The sequence below is a fragment of the Cygnus atratus genome, chromosome 6, assembly GCF_013377495.2.
Source record: "Cygnus atratus isolate AKBS03 ecotype Queensland, Australia chromosome 6, CAtr_DNAZoo_HiC_assembly, whole genome shotgun sequence".
NCBI lineage: Eukaryota > Metazoa > Chordata > Aves > Anseriformes > Anatidae > Cygnus > Cygnus atratus.
Window position 1 is genome coordinate 11,422,404 of NC_066367.1, and position 25,863 is coordinate 11,448,266.

Here is a 25,863-nt window from a genome sequence, read left to right on the forward strand (position 1 = left end):
GGTGCTGCCGGCGGGACCATGTACGCCGGGAGGAAGAGGAAGAAGCCGGTGCCCAAGAGGTGGGGGCGCGGGGGGGCCGGGCAGGTGCCCCCGGAGGGGCTGGGGAGGGGGCGTGAGGCTGCTCTGGGGTGAGCCCGTGGAAGATGGGGCTGGGGCCGGGGCTACTCTTTGTTCTAATTAGGGTTAATTGCGGCCAGTGCTTCGTAGGCTCCGGCGTGCTGGAAAAAAAAAATGTCAGGCAGCCCTGCGCGGCTGCGGGGAGCTTGAGGCGCTCCGCCGTCCCGAGGTGCAGGGTGGGTGTAAATCCAACGTGCAGGTGGCTGCTCGCCAGCAGCCCCCTGCTCCTCGATGCCCGGTCGGTGGTGCAGCGTAACGCCCCCCGTGCGATGCCTTGCTGGGGCTCCTGGCTTTGGGGTCCCCTGGGGTCTTGCAGCAGAGTCCTGCTGGTAGAAGCCAGGCAGGTGGAGAGGGAAGGGTGGCACTAGCGAGTTGCCCAGTCTCTTTGCTGTTTGCTCAGTGCTTTTTACTGATTTTAAAATAACAAATAAATTTGGAGACAGTTTATCAGCTCGAGGAACTTCAGCCGATGTTACTATCCCTCGGTACTTGCCAGGTTGCAAAAGCGCAAAGCTTCCTGCTGGGTTCCCTGTTCAAAGGGCAGACAGGGAAAAAATACGCTGTGGCAGCGCTGCAGCCTTTGCCCCACTCAGAGCCATATCATGAGGCTGTGTCCCACAAACAGGACAGGTGCTCAGACCTCTTCAAAATGCCTTTTCTCGCTGTTTGAGCAGGCACTGGGCTGTGTCTCTGGGTGGCAGGGCTTGGTGTGCTGTGCTCGGGTCACAACGCTCCCCAGGACGCCCCGTGCCGTGCTCGGGTCTTTCTTCGCAGAGAGGAAGCGTGGGCAGAGCCAGTCTTAAGGGCAGGGAGTCTGAACAGGTTAGCAGGACGCAGGTACACATCCAGACCAAGCTCTGCTGTTTCTGTGATCAGGGGAAGCATGGTTTCCTTCAGTGGTCACCCATGTTGGTTCTCTGGTGGCTAATAATGTGGTTGTGCTCATGTTTGTGCCTTTCCCTCGCTAAGCGTGTGTGATGGGGGCTGACAGTTTTCCTGCCGTCTTGCACGGAGCCCATGAGCTGCATGGCAGAGAGTGAACAAACCTGTCACCGAAGAGCACCCAGAAGCTGTTTCACTCTGGTACCCATAAGGACGGAGAGTTGCACAGCCTCTGGCCCTGGGAGCTCCCTGGTGTAGCGTGTGCCTGTGTAAGCAGGCTGCTGAAAGAGCAGCCCAGCAACCCTGTAGCCTTCCTGCTATTCCCTCCAGTGCTGGCCGTGCCACCCCACATGTCTCCGAGCACTGTCAGCACTGCTGGGCTGCCCAAGAGACCCCGCTATGCCTCTGCGTTTTGCCCCTTCCCATAGAGGCAGCACTTCTTGCCCATCTCCCTTTTCTTTCCCTTTCTGGCTGCTTGTGCGCTGTACGTGGATACTGAGTATGCAGAGCACTTTTCTTTAAAGAATATCTGAAGAAACTTGGAATTAATTCACTTCTGATTTTATTTTTTTCCTTCTCGACTCTCTCTGATAGAAAACAATATTATTTTTTCCTCCCTGATGAGTGACTGTGGTTTCAAAAGTGCTTGTTAAGCCAGCGGCTAATGGAGTACATAAAAGCACTAGTGCCAATGTGTTTTGCATGGCTTGTGTGGACAAGTTTGGTGATGAGTTGCAGCTAATCTGTCAGAGAAGCAGGGTATATCTCTCCTGATGCTTATCTTACAAAGCAGCATGATTGCGCTTTTCTGGAGGAATGCTGCAATTTTCTGTCCGTGCTTAGAAGAACCATCGATAGCTCTCCACAATAAAAATTCAACAGGCACCTCGCTGTATTTCATTTAATACTCATTTCCTCTCTTGTCACACATGTGAGCAGCCCTGCCAGATGGGATTTGAGAGCAGTATTAGAGGGGAGAGCTTAAATTGCTCCTAAATACTGGCAGATCCTGTTACCCAAAGCTGCTTTATGAAGCAAGGATGCCTGCGGAGAGAGTTTGTGGTTACACAAATTACATCAAAACAATATGGGTTGCATGTTAGGGGATGCAATTTAACCAAGCACAGGATAGGGTGAGGGTTCCCTGTGAAGTCTAAAGCGCTTTTCTTCAATCTAAAAAATTCAAATCAGCATTAAAAAGCAAAAGACACAAGGTGACACCCCAGACTCATTAGTCATCAACAAACCTCTTACTGTTGTGGCTGGGGCTTCAGCTGTAGTGCGTGCAATAAGTGTAGCTGGTGGAGATGGGTCTGCAAGCCAGCTTCTGACAGACAGGAGCTGTTCTTGCAGGCTCAGCGTTGCTCCTAGATCCTAAGTTAGGCATCAGATGTTGTTTTAGGTGGAAAATGCCCATTTGAAAGGATCAGAAATTAGAAGATCAGAAGAAAACAAAAAAATCTGCATTTTTTTAAGAGCCTGTTTCCTAAGTGCTGTGCCCTAAGCTGCTCTGCGTAGGATCTCTTCATCCAAGTGCTGCCATTGATTTTCACGTGTGCTTCTCTTTGTGTCATCAGTTAATGAGTAAAGCAGTGGATTCAGGCACCAAGCACTTGCTCTGACCTCTGAGTAAGGAAAAGAGGTCTGGTTGTGGAGCTTCCTTCTGTTTAAGATGATAAATGTGATTGTGGGAGCAGAACTTAGAGGAAACTAGCTGAAAAAAAATGAAATAAAAATCTCTCTGGACCTTCCCACTTCCCATTCTTGCTCTTTGCTGATGTTAGTAATATCATTGCCAGTGCCTGGCCAAGGGATGATCAGTCCCTGGACAGGCAGGCAGCTGATGGGAAACCTCTGAGCTCCAGGTAGCACTTGGTGTGGTGAGGATCCAGTGGGAGCACGTGGAGTGTGGCCAGGGAGGGGACCTCCCGTGTGGGATGGGCACAGAATGAGGAGGAAGAGGAGTGGGGCCAGGGGAGACAGAGCAGAGTGTGGGTGGAGGAGTTTAACTTAGACCTCTAGGAGATGCTCTGGTGGCTCATAGGTCCCTGCCCTCAGTGTCCCTTTCCCTGCCAGGGCTCGGTGATGGGAGCAAGGCTGTAGTGCTCTGCTGAGCTGTCTCAGCCAGGCTGCATGATAAGGTGCCCAGCTGAGGCTCACTACAGCTGGAGGGAGGACATCTACCTGGGGCTGCACCAGGTGACCAGCTGGGATGTCCCCATCTTCCCCAGCTGCTGCCTTGTGGGCTCGCTGGAGGTTACTTTTGCTGCCGCAAGGCCTTACAGAGTTCACCTAATGTTTTACTGTCATGGCTGCAGTAACACCAACTCTGGGCTTGGGGAGAGTCCGTCAGACAGGCTCAGTTAATTAAACTCCTGCTTTCCCTTTTCCAGCCCCAAACCACCACCTCCTGAGGGTGTGAAGTCCAACCCCTCCAAGAGGCACCGGGACCGGCTCAACCAGGAGCTGAACAAGCTGACTGGCTTGCTGCCCTTCCCCGAAGATGTGTGCACCAGGCTTGATAAACTCTCCATCCTCCGACTGGTGGTGGGGTACCTGAAGGTGAAGAGCTACTTGACAGGCGAGTATCTTGCATAAGTGTTGCGCGGGGTGAAAAAGCTCCTGGGCTCAGTGCCTGCTGCGCTTCTGTCATCCCATCCTGAAGTGGAGTTTGCTTTGCAGTAAAAGGTGGCATCTCCTGAAGATAGGAGGACTGTTAGTCACTATGTCAGATCCTTGTATGCTAGTGCATCAGTGTTACATCTTTAGCTGTGGTTCTGGCAGGAAAACATCCTGGAAAACGGAAGGGAAGCGCCACATCTCCAGAAACGTGGAGGGGCTGGCAGTGGTTGCAGGGAGGTGCTATGGCCATGGTACACCTATTCCTCAGACCATCCTTTGCTGCCATGACATGGGTTTTGCTTCTCCTCTGGAAGGAATCCCCTTCACTTCTGTATGCTGCACATCCAGACCTAATCCTCTTCGGTCAGTTATAGGTCTCTGAAGAGAAACCTCCTTGGAAAGTGAGACCATATAGCAGGATCTTGGGCATCTCCTTCTCCAGGAAGGATGTGGAGGGTGAAAGGGGAGATCTGCATGAAAATAGCTTTCTAAAAATCCTTTAAACCGCTGAGGTCTGTGGGCTGCTGCATCTCTCCTGAGCTGACATGGGTAGAAGATGCCACGCAGGGCTGCTCTGTTTGTCATGCCAATGCCCTGTGGATGGCAGGTTAAGCAAAGCTGATCCTAAGGCACTTGCTCAGTTTGGCATCTCATTAGCTCATTTCTCTCCCCTTTCTTCCTTGGGGTCTTGTGTACGTTGGTGGTTTGCTGTTGTTTGCCTCCCTGGCACAGCTGGGCTCAGCTGTGGTGGATCCGTTAGGTCTGTAATGAGCATTTCTCTCAGACTGAGCATGATGCCTCATATCCAGAGACCCCAATCCAATTTTTGCTGGGTTAAGCTGATAGGCCTGGAAAGCCAATCTCCTCACAGCCTCACTAGCTCCCTGCCTCCTGCTTGCAGGCTCCCCCAGCAGCGGTTGCCCTCCAGATTTTCAGCAGCAGCTGGTGTATCTGCGATAGTTACCACTGGTGAAAATTCCTGTGCTGGGGGCTCCCAGGTTTTTCTGCAGACCTTGGCTTTGCTCTGAATTAACTCAGCCGTGGGCAGCAGGGCTCCCTTGTATGTGCTATGCATCAGCTGATGTGGTGCTGCCTTTACCAGCAAGAAAAATACCGGAAAGGGGAGATCTGTAGAGCTACCCTGGGTGCCCAGACCTGCTGGCCACCACTGCAGTCATGGCACAGGGAAGTTTTGTGCCAACTGTGCTGATGCCATATGCTGCTGAGGATATGCCCGGGAGTTGTTGATGGCTCCTGAAGCTGGAGCTCATCTACTGGAATGTAGCTGTGGCATCCCTCAGGTAAGGACCAGAGCAGTTGCCCAGCTCCCTCCAGCTCCTCACTCCCACCCCCAGGTGATGGGAGAGTCTTGAAGCATTGCAACGGTGCAGTGCCTCTGCAAAGGCACGAGGGCTTTGGGACACTGGCAGACCACGCAGTGCAGCTGTGAGCATGGTGGGCCCTCGTCCTCAACCTGGCAGTGATGGCTGGTCTGCCCCAGGTGCTGGCCTGGCCTCTCAAGGTGCTGGCTGTTCCCTGAGCACCTCAGGACATCCTCCTGAGCGTTACTGACCAGTGCAGGCTTTGTTGGGGAGGCACCTTGCTGCACAGGGAGAGCGTGTTGCACAGGAGGGGTAATTGCTGTGTGTGTAGTATGAGATGTGTTCTGGATGCTGTTGGGCTCCTCAAAGGCCATGCTGGACTGAGAACAAGCCTTGCCAAATGTCTCTTCCTCTTGCCTGCTTTTTGCAGGACAAATCTGGGGAATGGGATTCAATCTGTGCCCATCTGGGTGGGTAGGTCCTTGCTGACATGCAACCTAATGCTGTGACGGCAAGGTGTGATGGTTTTGGTAGGTCTGGGATGCTTCGGGTCCTTCTGTCCAAGATGGTGCTGGCACAACATTGCTTGGCTGACCTTCAAGGGAAGGCACCAGTCAGCCCTCCTTACTGGCGTGGCAGGGCCCTGTGGCTCCGGCACGCACCAGGTGATGCAGCAGGCAGGAGGTGAGGCAGCTGTGCAGGCACTGCGCACCCGTGAGTCACCATCACTGCATGCCCCTGCCTCTGGCAGGGCACGAACTGCAGGCTGCGGTGCAAATAAAGCCTGAGAGGCTGCCAGGGATTGCTTTCATAACCTGGTTACAAAAGGAATTGCTCAAATGTCCTGCAGCTGGGGGAGGAATGACCTCGTGTGCGCATGGCATGGAGCAGGGACAGGACATATGGGGCAGGGACGGGCACGTGTTTTGTCTCCAGAGCCTTCTGCTCCACAGGATGGGTGATGGACCCTGGTTGTGCTGCCTGTGGGGAGGTGAAGGCAAAGAGCATGGAGGGCAGAAAACCACCAGCATTGTGCTGCACTTAACAGCTCTTCTTGTGTCATCTTTCCTCCAGAATGAATAAGCCCAGCTCCCTTAGCACGTGCCCCATGCCACGTCCGTGACCTGTCCCTTGGGCCCCCCAGCTGGGGATGCCTGTCCCTGTGCGGGGACCTGCCCCAAGCACTGCTCCAGCTGGGGCTCTGCCTCCGAGCAGCAGCAGTTCCTGCTGGGTCCACATTCCCAGAGCGAGAGCTGCTCTGGAAAAGCCATCATTGTGTGGATTCACGTCCAGCTGGAGACTCATCCTCATCTTGGAGACCCCTTCTGCCAGGCCAATTACTCCCATTTGGTCACTGTGCCTTTGATTTCTTTTTCCCCCTGCCTTGCTTTGCCCATGTCTGCCTTGAAATTCATCTTGTTTGACTTCAGATCATTCCAACGATTCATCGAGGTCAACTTTTGTTCTGGCCCTGCCTGCTGAAGCCATGTCACTGAGAGTCATGGCAGCCTGACCCATCACATCGGGCGTTTTTGGGGAAGACAGCAAGCCCCCTTGTGTTGTGCTCTGTGGTTCAGTTTGCTGCTGGATGCTTTCCTTTGTGCAGGCTCCCCCTTACAGCAGTGGCAGGGGAGCATGGTGTCACCTGGCGAGCATCCCTGTCACTTGCTGGCCCCTTTGCTTCAGCAGCCAGAGCCCCTAGCCTCGTCTAAAGGCTTTAATTGGTGCCATGCTGATCGGGAGCTCCTCTTTCCAAGCACTTCTAGTCCCGGCACTTGCCCTTTCTCCTAGGCAAAGGGTTAATGTAGTCTGTGCAGAGCCAAAGTACGGGGTTATTAACCAGTTTGGCAGGGAGGCGGATGCTGGCAGGTGACCCTGAACATATGTCCCCACAGGCTGTGTCACAGGTTAAAAGTAAAAACCCCAGGTGCTGCTGGAGGTCATTCTTGCAAGGAATGTGATACCTGCCAGAAAATCTGTCTGGGGCTGAGCCCCCTGGCTTGGCTTCGTGTCTTTGGAGCAGACATTCAAAGCTCTGGGGGCAGGAGGCAGACCTGTTTGCAGGTGAATGCAGGTATGCAACAGGAATTTAGTTGATGCCTGTGTCTCTCTGCTGGAGTTTCCTCCTTGCTTTGTCAAATCTCATATGCAGCCTCCTCCTTTGTCTCCTCATTCATGACAGCAATAAGTGGGTGTCTGTGGAAAATGGGGTCCTGCGCTGCCCGAGATCCCAGCCCTTGGGTACTTCAGAGCTTCTCAGTATGGCTTCTTGTTGCTGCTGGGAGCTTTCTTAATCCTTTTATTCTCAGTTCAAATGTTTGGAGGCAGACTGGTAAGAGACGAGAGATGGATGATGCTTCCTCTGAACAATCCTCTGGTCCTATCTGCACGTGTGCATTGGCTCTACTTCCCCCTGCTACCCTGATACAGCTTTTTCTGGTTTGGAAACGTTCCCAGGAAAACCCTGCAGAGGTGACAGGCCTTCGGCTGATTTCTTCTTGGTGGGGTGGAAGGCTTCACGTACCTCTCAGACGGAGGGGCTAGGCTGTCCTGCAGAGCTTGCAACACCTGCTTGATTTACCAGGGAAGTTTTCCTGGAGTTTGGCCTCCGTGTGGAAGAAGTGACCACTTTCTGGTGATCCCACTGGTTGTATCTCAGACCAAGCACAGCTCTCGCTTTGAGGGCACAAGCCCAGGTCCTGTTCTGCATGTTGAACTTAGAGCTGGGTTTGCTGCACAGATATGTGTGTCTACTGTAAATGTTTACACTGTGACTTTTGTCAGGTTGCTTCATCTGGTGGACAAAGCAAAACAGATTTGTGATAGGTGCATGTTAAGAGCTCAGTGACCTGGAGGTGAGTACTGCTGTGTGCTAGAACATGTCTAGACAGGGTGCTTAGCGTTGGCTGGGGTACCCCGTCCTGCTGGTGCTTGCCCTTTGCTATCAACAAACTCAAAGCAGAAAAGGAATCAATAGCAAAGCTCTCTGGGAAACTGTGTCCCAAAGCTCTGGCATCCCCATGGCTTTCTTGTTCTCACCTGGTGCCAAACTCGCATGTTCCTGCTCAGATGTCCCTGCATCGCTCCCATGTAACATTGCTTTTAGCTCAGCAGCAGCTTCCTCGGGGTATGAGGAAGAGGAGGCTGCTGTACACAGTGAGGGGAGCAGCCAAGGTGAGCACGTCAGGGCAGTCCTGCCTGCTCACACCTGGGGAAGGGTGACTGCTATTGTGACTTCTGCCTGGGATCCCAGCTGATTAAAGCAGGCAGCAGGATTGCAGCTGGAAGCTCTCAAGGATTTCATTTTTGAAAGTTGAAAGACTTTTTTTTTTTTTTTTTGTGATTTGATCTTGGTTCTGGATCATGGGGCTGTTTGGAAAACAGAAGAAGCTATTGCAGGATAATGACTCACTGGATTGTCTTTTAAATCTGCTCTGCTTTTAAGTTTTCTTCTTCTTCCGTCTGTGCTTTAATGACAAACCAGAAAAAAATTGTAGCTTGCTGGAAATGACAAGTTTCAGGCATCAAGAGGAAAGCTCTCAAAGCTCCATGTGTCTGTAGGCTCATTTGGTGTGCACACATCTACTGTAACTTGTCTGTCCCTTAGTGCAAGCCTTTGAGAGCGGTTGGCTACAATACCCTGAGCTTTCATCGAGCTCTTCTGTGATACAAAAGCCAGCAGGATCGGTCTCCCCACTCCAAGGAGAAGCGTCATGGCTGCACAAAACCAACCCTGGTGACGGCAGCACCGTCTCAGGCTTGGTGTATGGAAGACGTGTCCTGAGCCTTGGTGAGCACAGGTTTGTTGTGAGGACAGGTTTGTTCTCAAGAAGTGTGGTGCCAACACTGCTCTGCAGCTGGGAGCTGCCCTCTGGAGCTGCGATGCCAGAGCAGACCTGCAGTCCAGTTTTTCTTTAGTTTCTTCCTATAGTTGGCCCGTTCTGGCTCCTTAGCAGCCTGTTAAACCATCAAAAGGGAAAGTCACTTAGAGGTCTTATCAATTCTGTAAAAGATAGATGAACGTCACTGCCAGACCTTGCACTTCTGCAAATTGCTGTTGGTGGACAGTGGTTGCCACTTGGACCTGTGTCTAACAGTCTCCTGGATAAATCCGGAGAGAGTTTGCTGATCCCCATCTTCTCAAGAGTGCATGCCTAAGGAGAAAAGCTTGGCTCTGCCTCTGCAGTGCTGCTGGATGCTCTGGGCTCTTCCTGGTGTGACGAGAGCTCCGCTTGCTGCGAACAGGGAGACCTTCTCAAAAGCTTGGATAGATTCGCTTAGTGCCGAGCGGCTTGGAAAACCTCCAGAGAGCTGGAGATCTGTGCTGGGGTTCATTTCCTAGGGTTCACGTAACAAAAGAAGCAGATGCCGAGGGTTGCAGACAAACATCTTGGAGTGGCTGCTGATGTGGAAAAGAGCTGGCTCTGCTAAGAGAGGGAGCAGCAAGAAAATGGGGCTTGAAATGTTTTGTCGGGTGGAGAGGACATGCTAAGGGTGTGTGCCGCTCGCTGTCTGCTGTATATCTCCCCATATTAAGGTCATCCAGGTGGCAACGTCTGCAGCAGAGAACCAGTAGAAAACCCTCTCCAGGTATAAGACCACGCTCTGGAGCCTGACGAAGTTCAAGATGACAAATGGCAAATAGTGGGGTACCTCCCCGTAACCCTCCGGCCCGCACCCAGCCCGGTGTCAGCCTGGCGGGGGGAATGCTGCTTTCCACATGTTTCTGAGACCACACGGCCCAAATGTGTGCTCTTGTTCTCTTTCATCTCCTGCCAGGCCTGCCCCCAGTCCGGGCTGCTGCCTGGGAGGGCAGGATCGTGTGCTGCAGGGGCTGTGACCCCAGTGCCACACAGTAAGTCTGTCCCCGTAGCAGGCTTCATGCAACTCGCGAGCACAGCTGGAGCCCCAGAGGTGCGTGTGGAGCTCAAGGGGCTTCTCCAGGGTTGTTGGCTATCTTGGCTTGGTGGAGAGAAGCCTGCAGGTGGGAGCTGCCCGAGTGGGACCAGCTCCAGGGGCTGTTCCTCATGCTGGTGCGCCAGTGGTGTCAGGTCATGGGCTGTGGGGAGCAGTCAGCGCTGCAGCTGGCACTGACTGATATGTGTGCGTTTGCTTTTACACTGCGCCCACGTCGTGGTTGAAACATAATTAAGATGAACTTAGGGAAAGTCTTGAAGGATGCAGCCTTTCCCTTGGGCATCCAGGGCTCTCCAGGCAGCTGTGATGGGAACTTCTGCTTGGTCTGTGCTGAGCAAGAGTTCACCTCAGTGCCAGGTCCCTGTGGTCCCGTCATAGCCGTTCAGGTTGGAAAAGACCTCTAAGGTGGTGCAGTTAGGAGAGTTAGATGCAAGATCCAGGTTTGTGCTGGGGACTGACCCTGCTGGAGCAGGGGCTTGGCCTAGGAGATCTCAGGAGGTCCCTTCCAACCTCTGCTGTCGTCTGGCTCCGTGACCCCCTGCTATGGGGCATCACCAGGTAATCGCACTGCAGTCAGCGTTAACTTAGCTTTTCTATTCACCTCCTTGTTGCTTGTTATTCCCATAGCCCGGCACTGCAGGGGTCTGGACCTGAAATAACCAATGCAATAATAGAAGTCAAGTTTGTGGCTTAAATCCCTCCCTGGGCAAAACCCTGCAGGATCGTGCAGGAACATTTACAGCAGCAGATTGGAGAGGCTGACGTGGGCTATGGGGCTGCCAACGCTCCCCTGGGCATTTCTGTGCTCCCTGGAAGAACGCTGGGTGACTTCTTGCAATAGGTTTGTGATCTGTGGGTTTGGCGTCTGCCCGCGGAAGGCTGTTTTACTTGGATGGCGTGAGCCTGATCTGCTTGGCACTGTGCCTTTGTTAAACAGCCAAGGCAAAGGTTGGTGCTAATTTGATGGGGTTTGGGATCGGGTCCAAGAGGAACACAATTGTGCACGGCGTGGTGTTACTGGAAGAGCTGGGAGCTCCTGGTTTTATGGTGCCAAGCATCTCTGGAGTCTGTTCAAAGAGAAACATCTGCTACAGGTGAAGTCTGTCGTCTCCCACTGGTGTAACTCAGCCCGTGAGAGCAGAACTGACCCCAGGATCTTTTGCTGATAACTTTTTCTTTTCCATTGATGAAACTATGCCAGAGGCAAGGGACGTGTTAGCTTCCATGGTTGCACTGCAATGTTTGTTTTCACAAATGTGATGAGATAAAGGTGAAGGGATTAGATTGCTTTGCTCCTATTTCTTTTTCTCATGCTTGAGGTCTTCCTCCACACTGCAGGGCTCAGGAACCTCCTTTTGAAGGCAAGGATCACCAACCCAGCAGGATGCCGCTGGGGATGTACGCCTGGTTCTCAGGGACCAGGAGCTTCTTTCCCTGCTGTTCTTGCCGGATCCATTAATGCTGATTTATTTATTTATTTTACTGGTCAAAATGTTATTGATCCTGGCTGACATCTCAGCTGGTGTTTTAAATGAAAAGCGTCTGGTCTTTGGGGATCACATCGGCAGCAGGAAGCCTCCTCCAGCACTCTGGCTGGTTGGCATATGGGTTCAGGACAGAACTGGGTTTCTTCCACTCTTCTTAGACAAGACACACCAGTAGCCTCTGTCCCAGAGCTTTGAAAACACGGATGATCAACAAATGGCTTCAGCAAGGATTTATCCAGTAGCTGCGGATCAGTTGTGTGTCATGCTATTTTTTTTTTTATCTTGCATTAATTAGCAAAGATTTTCCTGGAGACCCTTACTATGAAATTCACAGGGCTGCTGAGATTTTCTGGTTTTAGCCTTTAAAAACTTACCTTACGTTCAATTTTTTTCTTGGTGGACATGCGGCAGGGCATGGGCTGACAGGAGACAAACTCACTTCAGCTTTGGAAAAAGAGTTCCCTAGGAACTGTCTAACGAAGGAAAGGAGGAAAAGCACAAAAGGTGTCAGTGGTGGCTTCTGTGCTCCTGGCTGCAGGAGATACAGCCTTGGGAGCGTGTGCAAGGGAAAGAAGTACAGCAAAGAACTTAAAACGTTGTTTTAAATGGTTTTCAGGCAGTCCTGGGGTTTGTTTTAACCCCTTAACTGCTGGCTCTGCACAGCATTATGGCGGGCTCTGCTCCAGCGGGGACAGTCTCTGTGTCACCTTCAGCCAGCAGGAGAGAGGGGGGCTCTGAGCCACCAGCATGCATCAGCGGTGTGCGGGGCCAGCAGCTAGCATGCCTCATGGGAAGGCTGCCTTTGTGGGGCCATAATTCTGCAAGTTGTTTCTGGTGAGGGCAGATCGACACACTGGTGGAGTTCCCCAGAAGATAACGCGGCTCAAGCAGATGTTTCGAGAGCACTCCCTCCCTCTTATGGGGTTACTCGTGTTGCAGATGGGCTGGTTTTGCTGCTCTTTGATTAAAAGGATTATTTTTTTTCCATTCCAAGGCAAAAAGCAGCTGGAAATGGTTGGTATGTGGGCCTGGAGTCCTCTATCTGGCTGCACTCAGGCGTCTCTTGGGACTGCTCTCAGACCCCACGGTTCTTGGCAATGGGGGCATGGATGAGTTCAGAAAGTGATTTGGAGAGGGGAGAGCCACGGGGATGCTTTGCTTCAGGTGCTAGGGGAAGACACCAGTCATGACATGGCTGAAGGTGGGTGGCTGCTTCCCATACAGAAGGTTTCCAGACTGCTGTGGTTTGAGAGCAGCCTCAGCCCTGCAGTCTGCTGGCTTTGTGCTCTGCTGGCCACCCCCAGCGGGGCAGTTATCTGTTCAAGCAGCAAAGTCTCCTGCGGCACCAAGACCTGACCACAGGTGTTGAAATGATGATGGAAATAAGGAGAGCCAATGTCACATGCTCCTGGATTACTTTGGTGGCAGAGCCCCGTGCATTTTGCAGTCTGGCCTCAGCATCTCTTCGGCTGTGGATGGTGAGGACTGGGCTGGGTGTGAACACCAGCTGCACTACACCACTGATACATAGAAGCTCTGCTCACAATCCATGCCCTGCAGGTAGAGCCTTGTGATCCTGGTGCAGTGATGCTTGGTGGCGAGGCTGTTGGAAATGTCAGCTCTTTAGGTTTTCCCCCATCTCTTTGGGCTTCCCAGGCCTCCTCCCCAAGCCATGCCATCCTAATGTGCCCTAACGTGAACTAATTTTGCTGGAAACAACAAAATGAACAAGCGGGTGTTGGAAGTTGCAAGCCCACAGCTGTGCTGCTCTCCCTGCTGACACCGCTGGTGGATGTGGGGAGAAAGCTGGGGACCATGTGCATCTTCTCAAAGTGCTCACTGTCCTTCTGGAGCTTTGTTTTGGAAGAACTTGGTTTCTTTTTGAATTTCCCTGCCAGCCTTCCCCAGCTCAATGCTTCAGAGAGGAGTCAGCCCTTCAAAAGAGTTTTAAAAAAAGACTTGATGCTTCACTCTGAAACTATTCCGTTCCATCATGTGCAAATTGGAGCCATACCCATAATACAGATGGGCTTTGGATATTTTTCCTTGTAGATCACTTGGCAGTCATGAGAGGAGGCTTTTTGCTTGGTTTGACTTTTTTTGTTCTGATTTGTAAGGGTGTTGATTTTTGAAAGCCTTTGCAAAATGGGGTTGTGGTCCCCCACAGTCTGGCTGGGGCTTCGGCTTCATCGCTGCCTTGCACTTGCCTCTCGAAGCTCCTGTGGACGTGCCTTTCTTTGGGCAAGCAGAGCATCACCTGGCTTCAAACCTCGTCTTTCCTAACCCTTCCCAGAAGGCTCACGTCCCCTGGCCTGGCTGATCAACCTCTCGCTAATTTTGGAAGCATCTGCACAGGACAGCTGCCCCCTGTGGAAACAAAAACGTGAGCACAGGGAAAGGCAAATCTGTGGCATGGGCTAAAGTGACCCACAGAGGAGCTGCCGGGGACAGGAAGGCACTTGCTGTGGGAGCAGCCATGAGCTGGGCTCCCCTCAAGACCAGGGGCTCAGGATGGGGACGGCAGAAGACATAGGAGCTGCCTAAGCACCTCCGAGCATCACCCCACGGTCTGGCTGTGTCAGCGGTGGAGACCGAGGCTATCTCTGCTTCATGGCCTCAGAGCATCCTCTCCCCTTTTTAATTAAGTCTGCGTGACTGCAACAGTCAGTGCGGCTCCTCTGCGTCACCTTGTGCAAGACGTTGAGCTAATTATCTTTAACCTGGTTTCTGAGAGCCTGTGTGGGTGGCTTGTGGCTCGCACTCAGGCTCTGTATGTGCATAGGTCTGGGCGATGCTTTGACCTCAGACTTTTTTTTTTTTGTACAAAAACGTCAGTCTGTCAGGGAAAACACTTGTGTGTTGATGGTTTGATAAAAAAGCAAAATTTCTAAAACTGCAGTTAGCAGATTTTTTTTTAGATCTGGATTGATTTGGAGTTTGAGCTTGATGCTACTGAAGGGGAGCAAACCTTTCAGTGTGAGGTGGAAGCTTGTGCCGTGGAGTGGACTCAAAGTGCGGTCAGACTTGGGATGGTTTGCGGTTTTTCCTCGTTTCCTCCAGCTCCTCCGATTTAGGAAGACCTTTTCCAGCCAAGGCTGTGCGGCGCTGCAGGAACCCAGCGCTCGCACCGAGGGGCAGCGTGTGGGGTGGCTGTGCAGAGCCGTGTCCTGCAGACCTGGGGCAAGCCTTGGGTCCCCCTTTCACAGCTCTGCTCTGCTAAAACACCACGGTGCCCAGCTCACAGGGCACGCCAGTGCTGCTGACCCTGGGCTCTGCAGGAGCTCGTGGTGATGGGGAGACGAGGGAGAGGTTCCTACACAGGGCCTGCTCTGAGGTTTCCGTGCATGCTTGTGTTTGAGTCGGCAAAATAAAAGCTGCCTGTGGTTGGAAGCGGAGTTCAGGCTCGTGCTGCCAAGTGGTTTTTCAGGGATGACTCCCCAGCAGAGGAAGTGCTGTGCTGGGGATGTCCCCAGGCCCCCGTGCTGTTCCTGGAACAACCAGTTTTCTGCCTGTCCCGTGGTACGTGAGGCCCTGTGAGCAGGGCAGGAGGTTTCACGTTGGCTGCACCCACGGGTGTTGCCTCGAAGGCACGGAGCAAGGAAGTGTGAGGCAGCACGTGAATCAGCACGGGGAGGTCACGGCAGCGAGTCCCGGAGCTGCTCTGGTGCCGTGCTGGGAGAGCTGCGGCCGCTGATGCTCGGATCTCTGCTCCTGGGCAGAAGGAAACCTGGAAGGCTTCCCAGGGATGGGACTGAGCAGGGAAGAGGATATCCTAGAGGAAGCGTTGGGTGAGCGGGGATGGCTTTGTAAGGGGGCTCTGCTCCAGCCCCCCCAGTCTCATCTCTTCCCTCCGAGCCGGCTGCATGTGCACCAAGTAGCCCGGTGCAGCTGTGCATCAGCAGCACTGGGGAGGAGGAGGAGGGAGAAGCTCCAGATTTGCCCCTTCTGCACTGATTTCTTGCTGTCTTGCTTGCAGCCGCAGGTACGGGTGTTGGTGACTGCGTGTGGGATCAGCCCCGAGCCCCAGGAGGGAACAGATGGACACATCTGCAGGTCAACAGGGAGCTGTTTCCAGAGGGGGACCTGCTGCTCCAGGTATGGTGCCCTGGTTTGGCTCTTTGGGGTTTTCTCTTGGCTCCTGCTATCTGCTAGGCACGATGGCTCATCCCTGCACACTGAACGGCACCAGCAGCTATGGGATGTGTGCTGCATCCACAAAGAGACAGGGCTCAGAGTTGTGCCCTTCTGGCAAAGGCACTGGGTGCTGCCTGCACCCCTGGCATGCAGGTGTTAGTGGCCACTGAGCTCAAACCAGGCATTTTTCCTTGGGGACCCCACAGCTCATGGGCCCAACACGCACAGGCTCATCCGTCCTCATGGGGAGGGTGCAGGGGCATCGTGCAGCGGTGCAGGGGATGGTCTCAGTGAGTCTCCAAGGCGGTGCCTTCCTTGTGCTCTCATAAACGCCAGGAGGAGAGCGGTGATAGCTGTGTGGTGACACATCCACTAGGAATTGCTTGTCCTACCTGGAGCTCCCTGCCTTGAGCTCCCTAGCATGAGTTCTGGGATGGTAAAAGCCCAGGTTTGGTTTGGAAGCTGTGGGGGCGGGGGGGGAAAGAAGGGAAGGTGGATCTATGAAACTATTGTGGACAAAATTAATGGGCAGTGCAAGCTTTGCTTTGTGAAAAGGCCAGGGTATGCCTACTGAAATAGCTGTCACTGTACATCAGAGAACAAGGAGCTGATTCACCTGGTCAGAATGCTGCTAGCCTGGGCTGCAATTTGTGCGTGTAAGCCAGAAGGAAGCGAGACAGAGAGGCTCCATGGAAAGGCTGGCAGCTGAATAAATATCTAGGCGTTTCAGCTTAAAACGTGCTGCTCCTTGTGGATGCAGGGCAAGTCTTTGGGAGAGCTTTGATCTTTACATGGCTTTATTCCTGACATCACGTGTCTGCTTTTTGTGCCTTGAGTCCTCTTCTCCCTTCTTCCACCCCTCCAGAGGAAAGCAGCAGATACTTTGCTCTTCTTAAAGACCTGCCTTTGTCTTACATGAACGCCCCCCATTACAGACAAACAGGCTGATGGGAGAGCTCCTGGGAGTGGAGCCCCCATGGGGGCTTTTGGTGAGGTGGTGGCTCCTGGGAGCTCTGTGGGACTTTGGTGATGAAACCTGGGCCACGTGAAGTCTCCCGGGTGGGCTCTGCTCCCAAGAACAGACTCAGCCGGCTGCAGGCGTGATAGTCACAGAGGGACTGGTGGAGTAACACAATAGCCAGAAGGGAGCCAGCGATTGCCCCAGTCCCACAATGGAGCCTCTCCCAAGTGCTCTCCAGGGGGCTGAGCCATGGCGTTGGCAGCTGTGGGTGTTTGAAGGCATCTGGAGAGCATTTGGGGTGTTAATGTGACTGAAATCCTACAGCTGAGCTGCCCAAATTTTTCCCCAAGAACATTTTAATCAGACACTGTACTTAGCAGAAAGCTCTGACATGCGGCCCTCGGGGGGCTGCAGTGCACACAGGAAAGGGACCGGTCCCGCTGCAAGGTGCATGCATACAGTATCAAGCAATGTGTTCAAACCAATGGCATTTAAATTAATCCAAGTTACAAGGAAACCCGTGAGCTGGTACAGTTGGGTTAGAGAATTGGGTCAGAAGAGAAAATAAAACTGGTGCTGCTTGGAAGAAAGAAATGGAGTCCTGAGCTTTTAATCGTTCAACTGCTAAATGAAAGCAGACCCTTGGAAGTTATTTGGAGAGTGGAGGGTGAACCTGAGATGCTCCACTGCAAAGCGTCAGGAGGAGAGCACACATCACTGATGTTCTGCCAGAAAGCTCAGGTGCACACCCATTGTCTTGTAGCCTGGGTGAATAGACTGAATGAAAACTTAACCTCCTGAAATTTTCCCATGTGCCCTACAGCGTTTTTTCAGAGCTCTGTGGGTACTGCCATGCAGAGCACAGCTCACAGGGCAGGTGAAGATGGTGGCTGAGCCACCTGGCTGGGCTGAGCACCCAGCAATGGGAGTTGCAGAACTGGAAGCCAACGCTAAATCCATTTGACCAAAGAGGATGGATTTTTTTTTTTTTCTTCCTTGGGACCCTAGCAAAGTGTGAAGAGCTATGTGCTATACTGAAGGAGCTAAAAGAAAATTGTTTGTAGGAAGGCAACCATGACTCAAAGCAATGCTTTTTAACTTGTGAGCGTGTTTTTTAATATCAGAAAAAAAGCAAACAGTAATTTATCAAAATGTTTTCCAGTGATGCTTTTTCTTAGCATGGAGTCAGATCTTGTTCTTCCCCCTCTCTTCCTGGACAAGGAAGGAAATTATTTTCTTTAAATTGAATAGGAGCTCTAAAATCCCTCCTGGAACAGAGGGTGTACTGCTCTTTGACATCACTCGCAGAGAAAGAATAACCAAATCTCACAAGGCAATTATACTGTTAGATATATATATTTTGTCCAGACTGTACTTTCATTTTGCTAAATACATTGCAAATGGGAGCAGAGGGAGTTGCCCAGGCACACAGGGAGCCTGCCAACTTACTGAAGATTGTGCCCATGTCAGAATTTCAAGGTTGGGGGAAAGCATTTTTGAGCCTCTGCGTTCTCCTACAGATGTTTACAAAGTGTACATGGTTTTGTGATTTGTTCTGCTGGTGTCCAAGGATGCGATACGAATGGTCAAAAAGGCACGTTCACTGCTTCTTTCTGACTCAATGGCTTGGTAGAGGAAGCCTGGCTGTATTGGGGAATGAATACGTAATTGTGTGGCTGCTACAGGCCCCACGCCTACCAGACCTGCCGAGTCTTCTGTCCACATCTTGATTAAACCCAGATTTCCACTTAAGGCTTTCTTTCCCTAGTTTCTCTTCTTCACTAATAGATTTAATAACATTTATTCCAGACAAGAGCAGAGGGCAAGAATTATTGTCTAGTGCAGTACTTTCCTTTCGGAGAAATCCAGCTGAAATGGTTACCAGATATCTGGATCTTGACTTTCTTAATGGGTATCCAGTTGATCCATGAGCTCCCTAGCCACAATCTCTAGTTTTGGAACAGTTTCCTTAATTTGGCATGGGTTTGGCCTTCTCCAAGCAAAGAGCTACCAGTTGGATATGTATTTAACTGCCAGCCATGTGTATGGAATTGTAGAGTAAAAGATGAAGTTAGCAGATGGTACGAACACAAAGATGTTTTTGTAGATGTTGGATTTTTTTTGTTTCTTTCTTTTTTTGGGGGGTGTTGTGGGTGTTTTTTGTGTTGTTTTTTTTTGGTTGTTTTTTGGGGGGGGGGCAGGGGTCATGTAGAGGGGACTTCTGCCATCTACAACATAGGCAAGAGCAGAGAACTTTCTCAGCGTGGTGTCCTGTAGTAGAAATTCAATACCAGGACAGGTTTGGGGGCCTTTTAAAAGTATGGATTTTCTTGAGATGTTTGTGAGGAACAAGATTAAAATCAGATGGGAAGGGCTTGTGGTCCCATATAATCAGAGACAGATGAGAATGGGATGCCATTGCCTCCTTGAAGACGTGTCAAACAGTCTGCATGTTTAGGATAAGGGGTATACCTCTTCAGGCATCGCAAATACAATGCCAGGGCCTCAAATGTGGGACCAGAGTCTCCAGAGTTAGCCACCTCTTTACTTTCAAGGTGGGTGCTGTTTTTAGATGCTTTCCCATCATTGAATGATAGCAATGGGTAAATTTGGTCTTACTCCGTGTACTTGGTGATGAATTGTTCGTGCACCTTTGGAGCTGAGACCAGGAGTCTGGGGGGCAGTGATGTGCTGAGGTGTTAAGGATTAAAAGGGAAGTTTTGGGGTGCTCACAGAAATTGTAGGAGAAGATGTACTTAAGCTATGCAGAGCTATGCCTATGTAACTCTCCAACTATAAAATGTGGGGTGAGGAGCAGGCCCCAAGGAGATAATCCGTAAAATGAAAGGGTGCATAAATATATCCAGTCAGTGACTGGCTACACGGTTGTTACCATCTCTGAAGGCTTTTCAGTGCTTGAGCTGCTGATGGGCTCCTCCTGGAGTCACCAGGCTCTTGCGTGGCTCAGGGCTCTCTGTTTGCAGTCCTTCTTCCCTGCCTGTAAGTCAACACGAACGATGGCTCTACAGAAATGGCCAGGCTGCCTTCGATCACTGCTTGTGCTAACAGTGAGAACCCCACACCAACTAACTGAGCTTAAAAGCCTCGCATGGTCGCGAGGCGCTTTCCTTTTAGTGGGTTCCCTACAGGAGAAGGAGGTGTCTTCCCATCCCTGGATGCTTCAGAAGCACCTGAAGGTGGTCCATCCATCCAGCAGCTGGACTGAAGCTAGGGAGAATAACTCTGGGCTCGATTTATGCTTTCAGGCACTCAATGGATTTGTCATCACTGTGACTGGAGATGGCTACATCTTCTACGTCTCCCCTACTGTGCAGAACTACCTGGGCTTCCACCAGGTGGGTGCCGTTTGTTCCTGGGTGCTGCGGAGGCCTGGGGAGGAGGTGCTGACAGCCAGTACCCAGGCTTCCCTCTCCCAGCACGCTCTGGTCACTTCTGATGTGTGTTTTCAAGTGAGTCATGTTCTTCTGGGGGCTGTGAAAGCCAACAAATGTGCTTTGTGACTTTAGTGGTAACAGATGCAAGCTGAGCAATAGCAGGCTTTTTGTCCCTTCCTCTTTGTGAGCGGGGTGTGAGCTTTTCCCCCTGTAGTTTAAATCAATAAATCAAGCTGCTGGGCACGTCTGCCTTCAGTGGAATCACGGTGCTGAGCGGTGTCAGTGCCCTGAAGTACTGTGGGTTACGTGGGATGCCAAGGGAAAGCAGGGCACTACCCACATCCACCCCATTACCTCCGATTCCCCTGAAGTTTAAAGGACCAAGTAAACGGGGACGTGGCGAGGCTGGCAAACCCGCTCTCTGCTACCTCTTCCTCCTTCCCAAGCCACCCTCCCAAAAGCAGCCAGCCTCTGCCCTTGCTCTCCGTACCACGTTCAAAACCCTTTTTTTTTCCTTCCTGTTTCTTTATTCTCAGTCACCGTACTTTTACTACCCACAAAGGAAAGCCTCTGCTGTGTCCTTCTCCAGATATCCCTGCTAGGCAGGGCAGGGGTTGGTCCCTGCTAGGTGCCCCAAGCTCTACTCCCCGTTATGTCGTTCCAGTCAGATCTCATCTACCAGAGCATCTTCGAGCTGATCCACACGGACGACAGAGCCGCCTTCCGCTGCCAGCTGCACCAGGGTGAGTGCCGGGCTGGGAAGCAGGGTCCCAGCCCTGCCTGCCTCAGGGAGCCCGCAGAAGCTGCCCCCGGCCACAAACCCCACATCAGGCCACTGGTGACCATCAGGCACGTGGCTTCCTCCAGCTCCGCAGCATCCCTGCAGGCCTGCAAGGCGTGCAGCTTGATTTTCCCTGTGTTTTCTCAGCCGTTCCCGATGGATGCAGCACTGTGGGTAGCCCCCAGCACTGCCGCCCTGAGCACCTCTGCTTTATGGAGAGGAGCTTCACCTGCCGCCTCCGCTGCCTGCTGGACAACTCCTCGGGGTTTCTGGTAATGCCAGGACTTCCCCAAACGGCCCTGGTGTCACCGACAGGGAAAGTGGCTCTGAGCCTGGCCTCCTGGGGAGGGATGGGATGGGATGGAGTCTGCCTGGTGCACTGCTCCGTGACTCACACCGTTACGGTGGGACCCAGCAGGGGTCAGGATGTTCAGCCTGGAGATACCTCCTTGTTATGTGGGTTATCAGATATCCCTGATAACTGATGTCACACCTGCAACAGCAGTTGGTAGTGTGCTCCATGTGCTGCAGCACGGGGACAGGTCCCATGCCCAGCGAATGCGTTTGGTGCACGCAGGTGGCCACGCACCCCGTGCGGGTGTGAGCTGGGGCAGTCTGGCACAGCCAGTTCCCATTTCCTCACCGTTTGCCCTGTTTTCTAATCCCCTGCAAGGCCTTGAATTTCCGTGGACGCTTAAAACTCCTTCTGGGGCAGCAGAAGAGGGCATCCCTGGTGCCTCCCCCACTCGCCCTCTTTGCCATCGCAACTCCTCTCCAGCCGCTCTCCATCCTGGAGCTTCGGACCAAGACGCTGATGTTCCAGACGAAACACAAGCTGGACTTCACTCCCATGGCCTGTGATTCCCGGTATGGCATCTCCCACCTTTGCCATGGCAAAACCTGGCCTCCATCCAACCCTGGTGCCACGGGGTGCCTGTGCCGTGTGCTCTGCCTGCAGGGGGAAGGTCATCCTGGGGTACACGGAGACGGAGCTGTGTAGGAGGGGGTCCGGGTACCAGTTTGTGCACGCAGCTGACATGATGTACTGCGCAGAGAACCACGTGAAAAGTGAGTGCCAAGGGGAGCAGCCTGGGGAAGGCCATCAGGGCTGTGGCATGTCCATGGGGGTGATGCTGGTGCAGCCCTGGCTGAGCTGCTACTGTTGGGACATTTGTCTGGGGTCTGGAGTGGCTGTGGTGAAGGTTTCCTGGGTGACACCTTCACAGGCAGCTGGTCCCCCTGTACAGGGACACCTCGCAACCACACAGCATCGCGTGCTGGCTGTGTCCTGTGCCTTCTGCCTCGGCAGCATGGGTGCAAGGGGGTGCTCTGCGTGGTGCAGCACGTGTGACATACCTGCACCCCCGGAGCGACCAGCTGACCGCCTCCATGCCGCCTCTGTTTTCTCCCTGCCCCAGTGATGAAGACAGGGGAGAGCGGGCTGACGGTCTTCAGGCTGCTGACCAAGAAGGGTGTCTGGGTGTGGGTCCAGGCCAATGCCCGGCTGGTGTACAAAGGGGGTCAGCCCGACTTCATCATCGCCCGGCAGCGAGCCCTCTCGTGAGTATGGCTGGGTTCCCAGCCGCCTTCGCCTGCCTTTGGCACAGGAGGTGATGGGGCTGCAGCAGGGGGGCAGGAGTCAAATGGCTCCAGGGAGGCTGTCACAGCCTTGTGTCTGCCAGGGGTAGCTGTGGGCACGCAGCCCTTCCCTGAGCTGTGTCAAAGCTGTCTCTGGCCTCTCTGGAGCCTCAGTGCTCCGCCAGCAGCAATGTAGCCAGCCCAGGGCAGGTCTGTGAGCTCACGTCTTGCTGTTCGGATGCTGGCCTGGAGAAGGTACTCATGCTGTTTCTGTCTCTCTTTCCTCCACCCTGAAGAAATGAAGAAGGGGAGGAACACCTGCGGAAGCGGAACCTGCAGCTGCCTTTTAGCTTTGCCACAGGGGAAGCAGTTTTATACGGGAACGACCTTCCTGATTTCTTGGACTCCCTCCAGGCTAAGGAGGAGTTTCAGACAAAGACAGACTCCCACGTGGAGCAGCACGCGGTAGATCCCAACTCTATTCTCGGGGCCATGATGAAGCAGGATGCATCCATATACATCTCCCACACCGATGATGTGCCTCAGTTCTCCCTGCCAGATCTCGACGCTGAGCCTGGTGGACCAAGTCGGGATGAGAAAGCCAGCAATGCCAAGGAGGACAGCAACTCCCTCCTGGTTGTTATTGAAACCCTCTTTGAGAAGAGCAAGGTGGATGGAAACACCTGCCAGACCCTCCAGAGCCTCAGCGTGGACAATGTGGAGCTGCAGCAGTGGGAAGACACTCTGCTAAGCCTGGGTGCAGAGGATTCACCATCCCAGGATGTCGGTGAGAGCGTGGGCAGCGAGGTGAGCTCCTACGTGGAGCAGATGCTCTCCAGGGAGGGTGCTGGGAGCAGCACAGACTTCCCGTGCTGCAGTGCATCATCCTGCAGCGAGCAAGGCAGTTCTGCAGCTCGCTTCCAGCACTGCTGGGCAACGAACTTGGCAGCTCCACTGGCATTTCAAGACCTTCCGCAGCCCCAGGCAGCTGGTGCACAGGGCCAAGGTGCTGCAGTCTCTCTGGCCTCTGTTATGCCAGAGGGCAGCTCCGCTCGACCGGGAGAGCCGATCCTGTTCCACCCGGCCAGCCTTGGGGGCAGGACTGTTCTGGATGCCTTGGGCTCCAGCAGCGAGCCCTCTGCACCACTTCAGCTGGCAAACCCAGGAAAAGTGTTTCAGGCGGGACTCAGCACCTCTGTTCCCACAGACAGCGTTCTTCCTAAAGGTCAGAGCCAGTCCAGGTGTGCGCTGATGGCCTTGAGCTGCCCACCTCCCTTGGACTCAAGTGCATTGGTGACTCGGTGGCACGACATCCCAGTCTGGGCAAACCCGGCCCTTGCTTTGGGTCAGAGCGTGTCCCCAGGAGGCTGCCCCTCGGATGCTTGGGTGGCTGCAGCTCTGAAACAGCTGGAAATGGCTGGAGCGCCCCTGGAATCACAAGCTCCAATGGCGAGTAGCACCCAGAGCTCCCCAGGGGCTGGGTTGTGGTTGCTGCCCCCCGGCCCTGCTCCTTGCCCTGCACAGGGTGTGTGTGAGCACCTCCAGGATCAGGACACCGCCTTCCCAGCACCGCCAGGAGCCAGCCAGCTGCTGGCGGGTGGCGGCTTCCCCGCACAGCCCCCGGTGATGCCGCCCGCACAGCTCGGTGCTTGCTGGGGCGGGGAGCAGGCAGTGCTCGGCGAGGACGCGTGGTCCCAGCACCAGGGACTTGTGCTGGGGACCAGCCTGGGTCCTGGTACCCATCAGATGGACCAGGCCGTGCCGCATCACTGCGGGTACGGAAACAGCGAAGGGGTCTTCAGCCACGAGGGTGTTTTTCTCAAGGATGCCACTCAAACATCAGTGTCCCAGCCTGTGCCTTGCCACCCAGGGGCACCAGCAGGATCTGGTTTGAGGTGCTCAGCATCTCTTCCCGGGGAGCTGGGAGCAACAGCAGCCTCCTGCGAGCCGGGCACCCTGGCCTCCTCGGCGGACGGGCGGCCGCGCTGTGCGTGCCGCATCCAGCTGAAGGTGCGGTGTGAGGGCTGCGGGACCTGAAGGGCACCGCGTGGCACGTCTCAGTGGCCATGGGGTGAGGCCCAGCCTTGTCTGGGGACGGCTGTAGCTCTCTGCCCGCCCTGCAGCACGCACAGCGACTGAGCCCCCTGGCTTCCAGGCTCCTGCGTGTGCAAAGCACCCAGAAACGCTTCAAACCACAGGGGTGGCTCCAAGCAGTAAACGTTTCTTCTCGTTTTAACATTTTCCTGGCCCCACCCCCAGCCAGCTCTGTAAAACAGGATTGGAAAAGCCCATTTTGAAGCCTCACGGTGAGCTAGGAGCCACAGTTTGGGAACGTTGTTCTGAGCAGCCACCAGCAGCCAGGCACATCCATGAGCGATGCTCCGTGCCTCCTGACCGCCCAGCGCTCTGACCTCCTGTGCCTGAAATGAGGTGCCCTCGCAGAGCTCTCAGGCAGGCACAGAGGAAGGGTTTGGTGGCTTTTACATCAGCAGTCTTTCAGGAAAATGCAGTCCTGTCGCAGCAGAGAGGTTTGTCAGGCTCTTGGGGTCCAAAGGACCTCTTCATCACTGGGGCAGGGTTCTGGGAGGTGGATTTGGCCTCTAGCAGAGGCTGTGACCTTCCCTGGGAAATAGCTCCTGTTGCTGACCCTGGGTTTGTCACTGCCGTGCAGTGCCATCAGATGGAGGGACAGTGGAGCACTGCTGGGGCTGGTAAGGATGGTGTGGCTTTGCCAGAGCAGTGAGGAGAAGGCAGCAAGGAGGGGAGCGACTGCCCTCTGCCTCTCCCCTGTGGGCCAACTTTGTGGTCTTAAAACTGTTCTGGAGACTGGCACAACCACTTTGTTAAATTCCCTTTTTTCTGTGCATGGTTTGTTTGTTTGTTTTAAGCCAAAGGCATGAATCTTTTCCCCCTGCCTGCCATGGGGCAAATTCTCCTGGGCTTTGTCAGGCAAAGCCCCCAGAAGACCAGGATCAACCAGAGCCCTGAGTTTGAGACCAGGCAGGGCCAGCTGGGCTGGTTGTAGAGGTTGGCATGGTTGGTGGACCTCCAGATCCTGCCATTGTACCCATGCCTGTCCCTCAGCCTCTTACACCAGTACTCAGCACGTGCTGCACCCATCCGCAGCAGCCTGGAGGAGCACCCAGGGGTGGGCAAGGAGCTGAGGTGCTGTGATACAGAGCCTTATGCATCAACTGGCCCCAAAACCTTGCTGCTGGGGACTGACGCAGACCTCCTGCTGCTCTGTTACTTGTGTCTTAATTCTTTACGAGTTATATGTGCGCATCTGGAGTGTTTTTGTGGTGGTGTCTCATTTTCCACTCTGTGATCTCTTTGTATGCCATTTGCCGATGGATGATGTCGGGGGGAGGGTGAAGAAAAGATGCACTGAAACTCACCCGCTGCATTTTGTTGTGTATTAAAAGTCAATTCGCTTTGTATCAGCGTGATGGTTTGTTTGACCTAGAACAGTGTCTCTCCATTTCCCTCTTGACTGAGCAAGCATTTGAAAAAGCCTGCTGCTGGCTTGGCCGCAAGTCGCCTTTCTCTGGGCTTCGGCTGAAGAAGGGGACGGTCCCCACTCACCCCCTCCCCTGTATATGCTCCGGCATAGATGCACGGACGTACCCTCGCACCACCATGCACACACAGCCCCGTGCTACGGCAT

General features: G+C 53.5%; 1 protein-coding gene across 1 annotated transcript; it reads left to right on the plus strand.

Moving 5' to 3' along the window:
• LOC118259789 (aryl hydrocarbon receptor-like) lies at positions 1 to 25,403 on the plus strand. The gene is made up of 11 exons (XM_050711577.1): positions 1 to 59; positions 3,393 to 3,580; positions 15,324 to 15,442; positions 19,709 to 19,798; positions 20,502 to 20,580; positions 20,766 to 20,890; positions 21,292 to 21,485; positions 21,577 to 21,686; positions 22,037 to 22,178; positions 22,493 to 23,677; positions 23,780 to 25,403. Exons 1-11 carry the CDS (start codon positions 19 to 21, stop codon positions 24,231 to 24,233), a joined length of 2,727 nt encoding a protein of 908 aa, XP_050567534.1. The 5' UTR covers positions 1 to 18; the 3' UTR covers positions 24,234 to 25,403.
• The last annotated feature ends 460 nt before the right edge of the window (positions 25,404 to 25,863 follow it).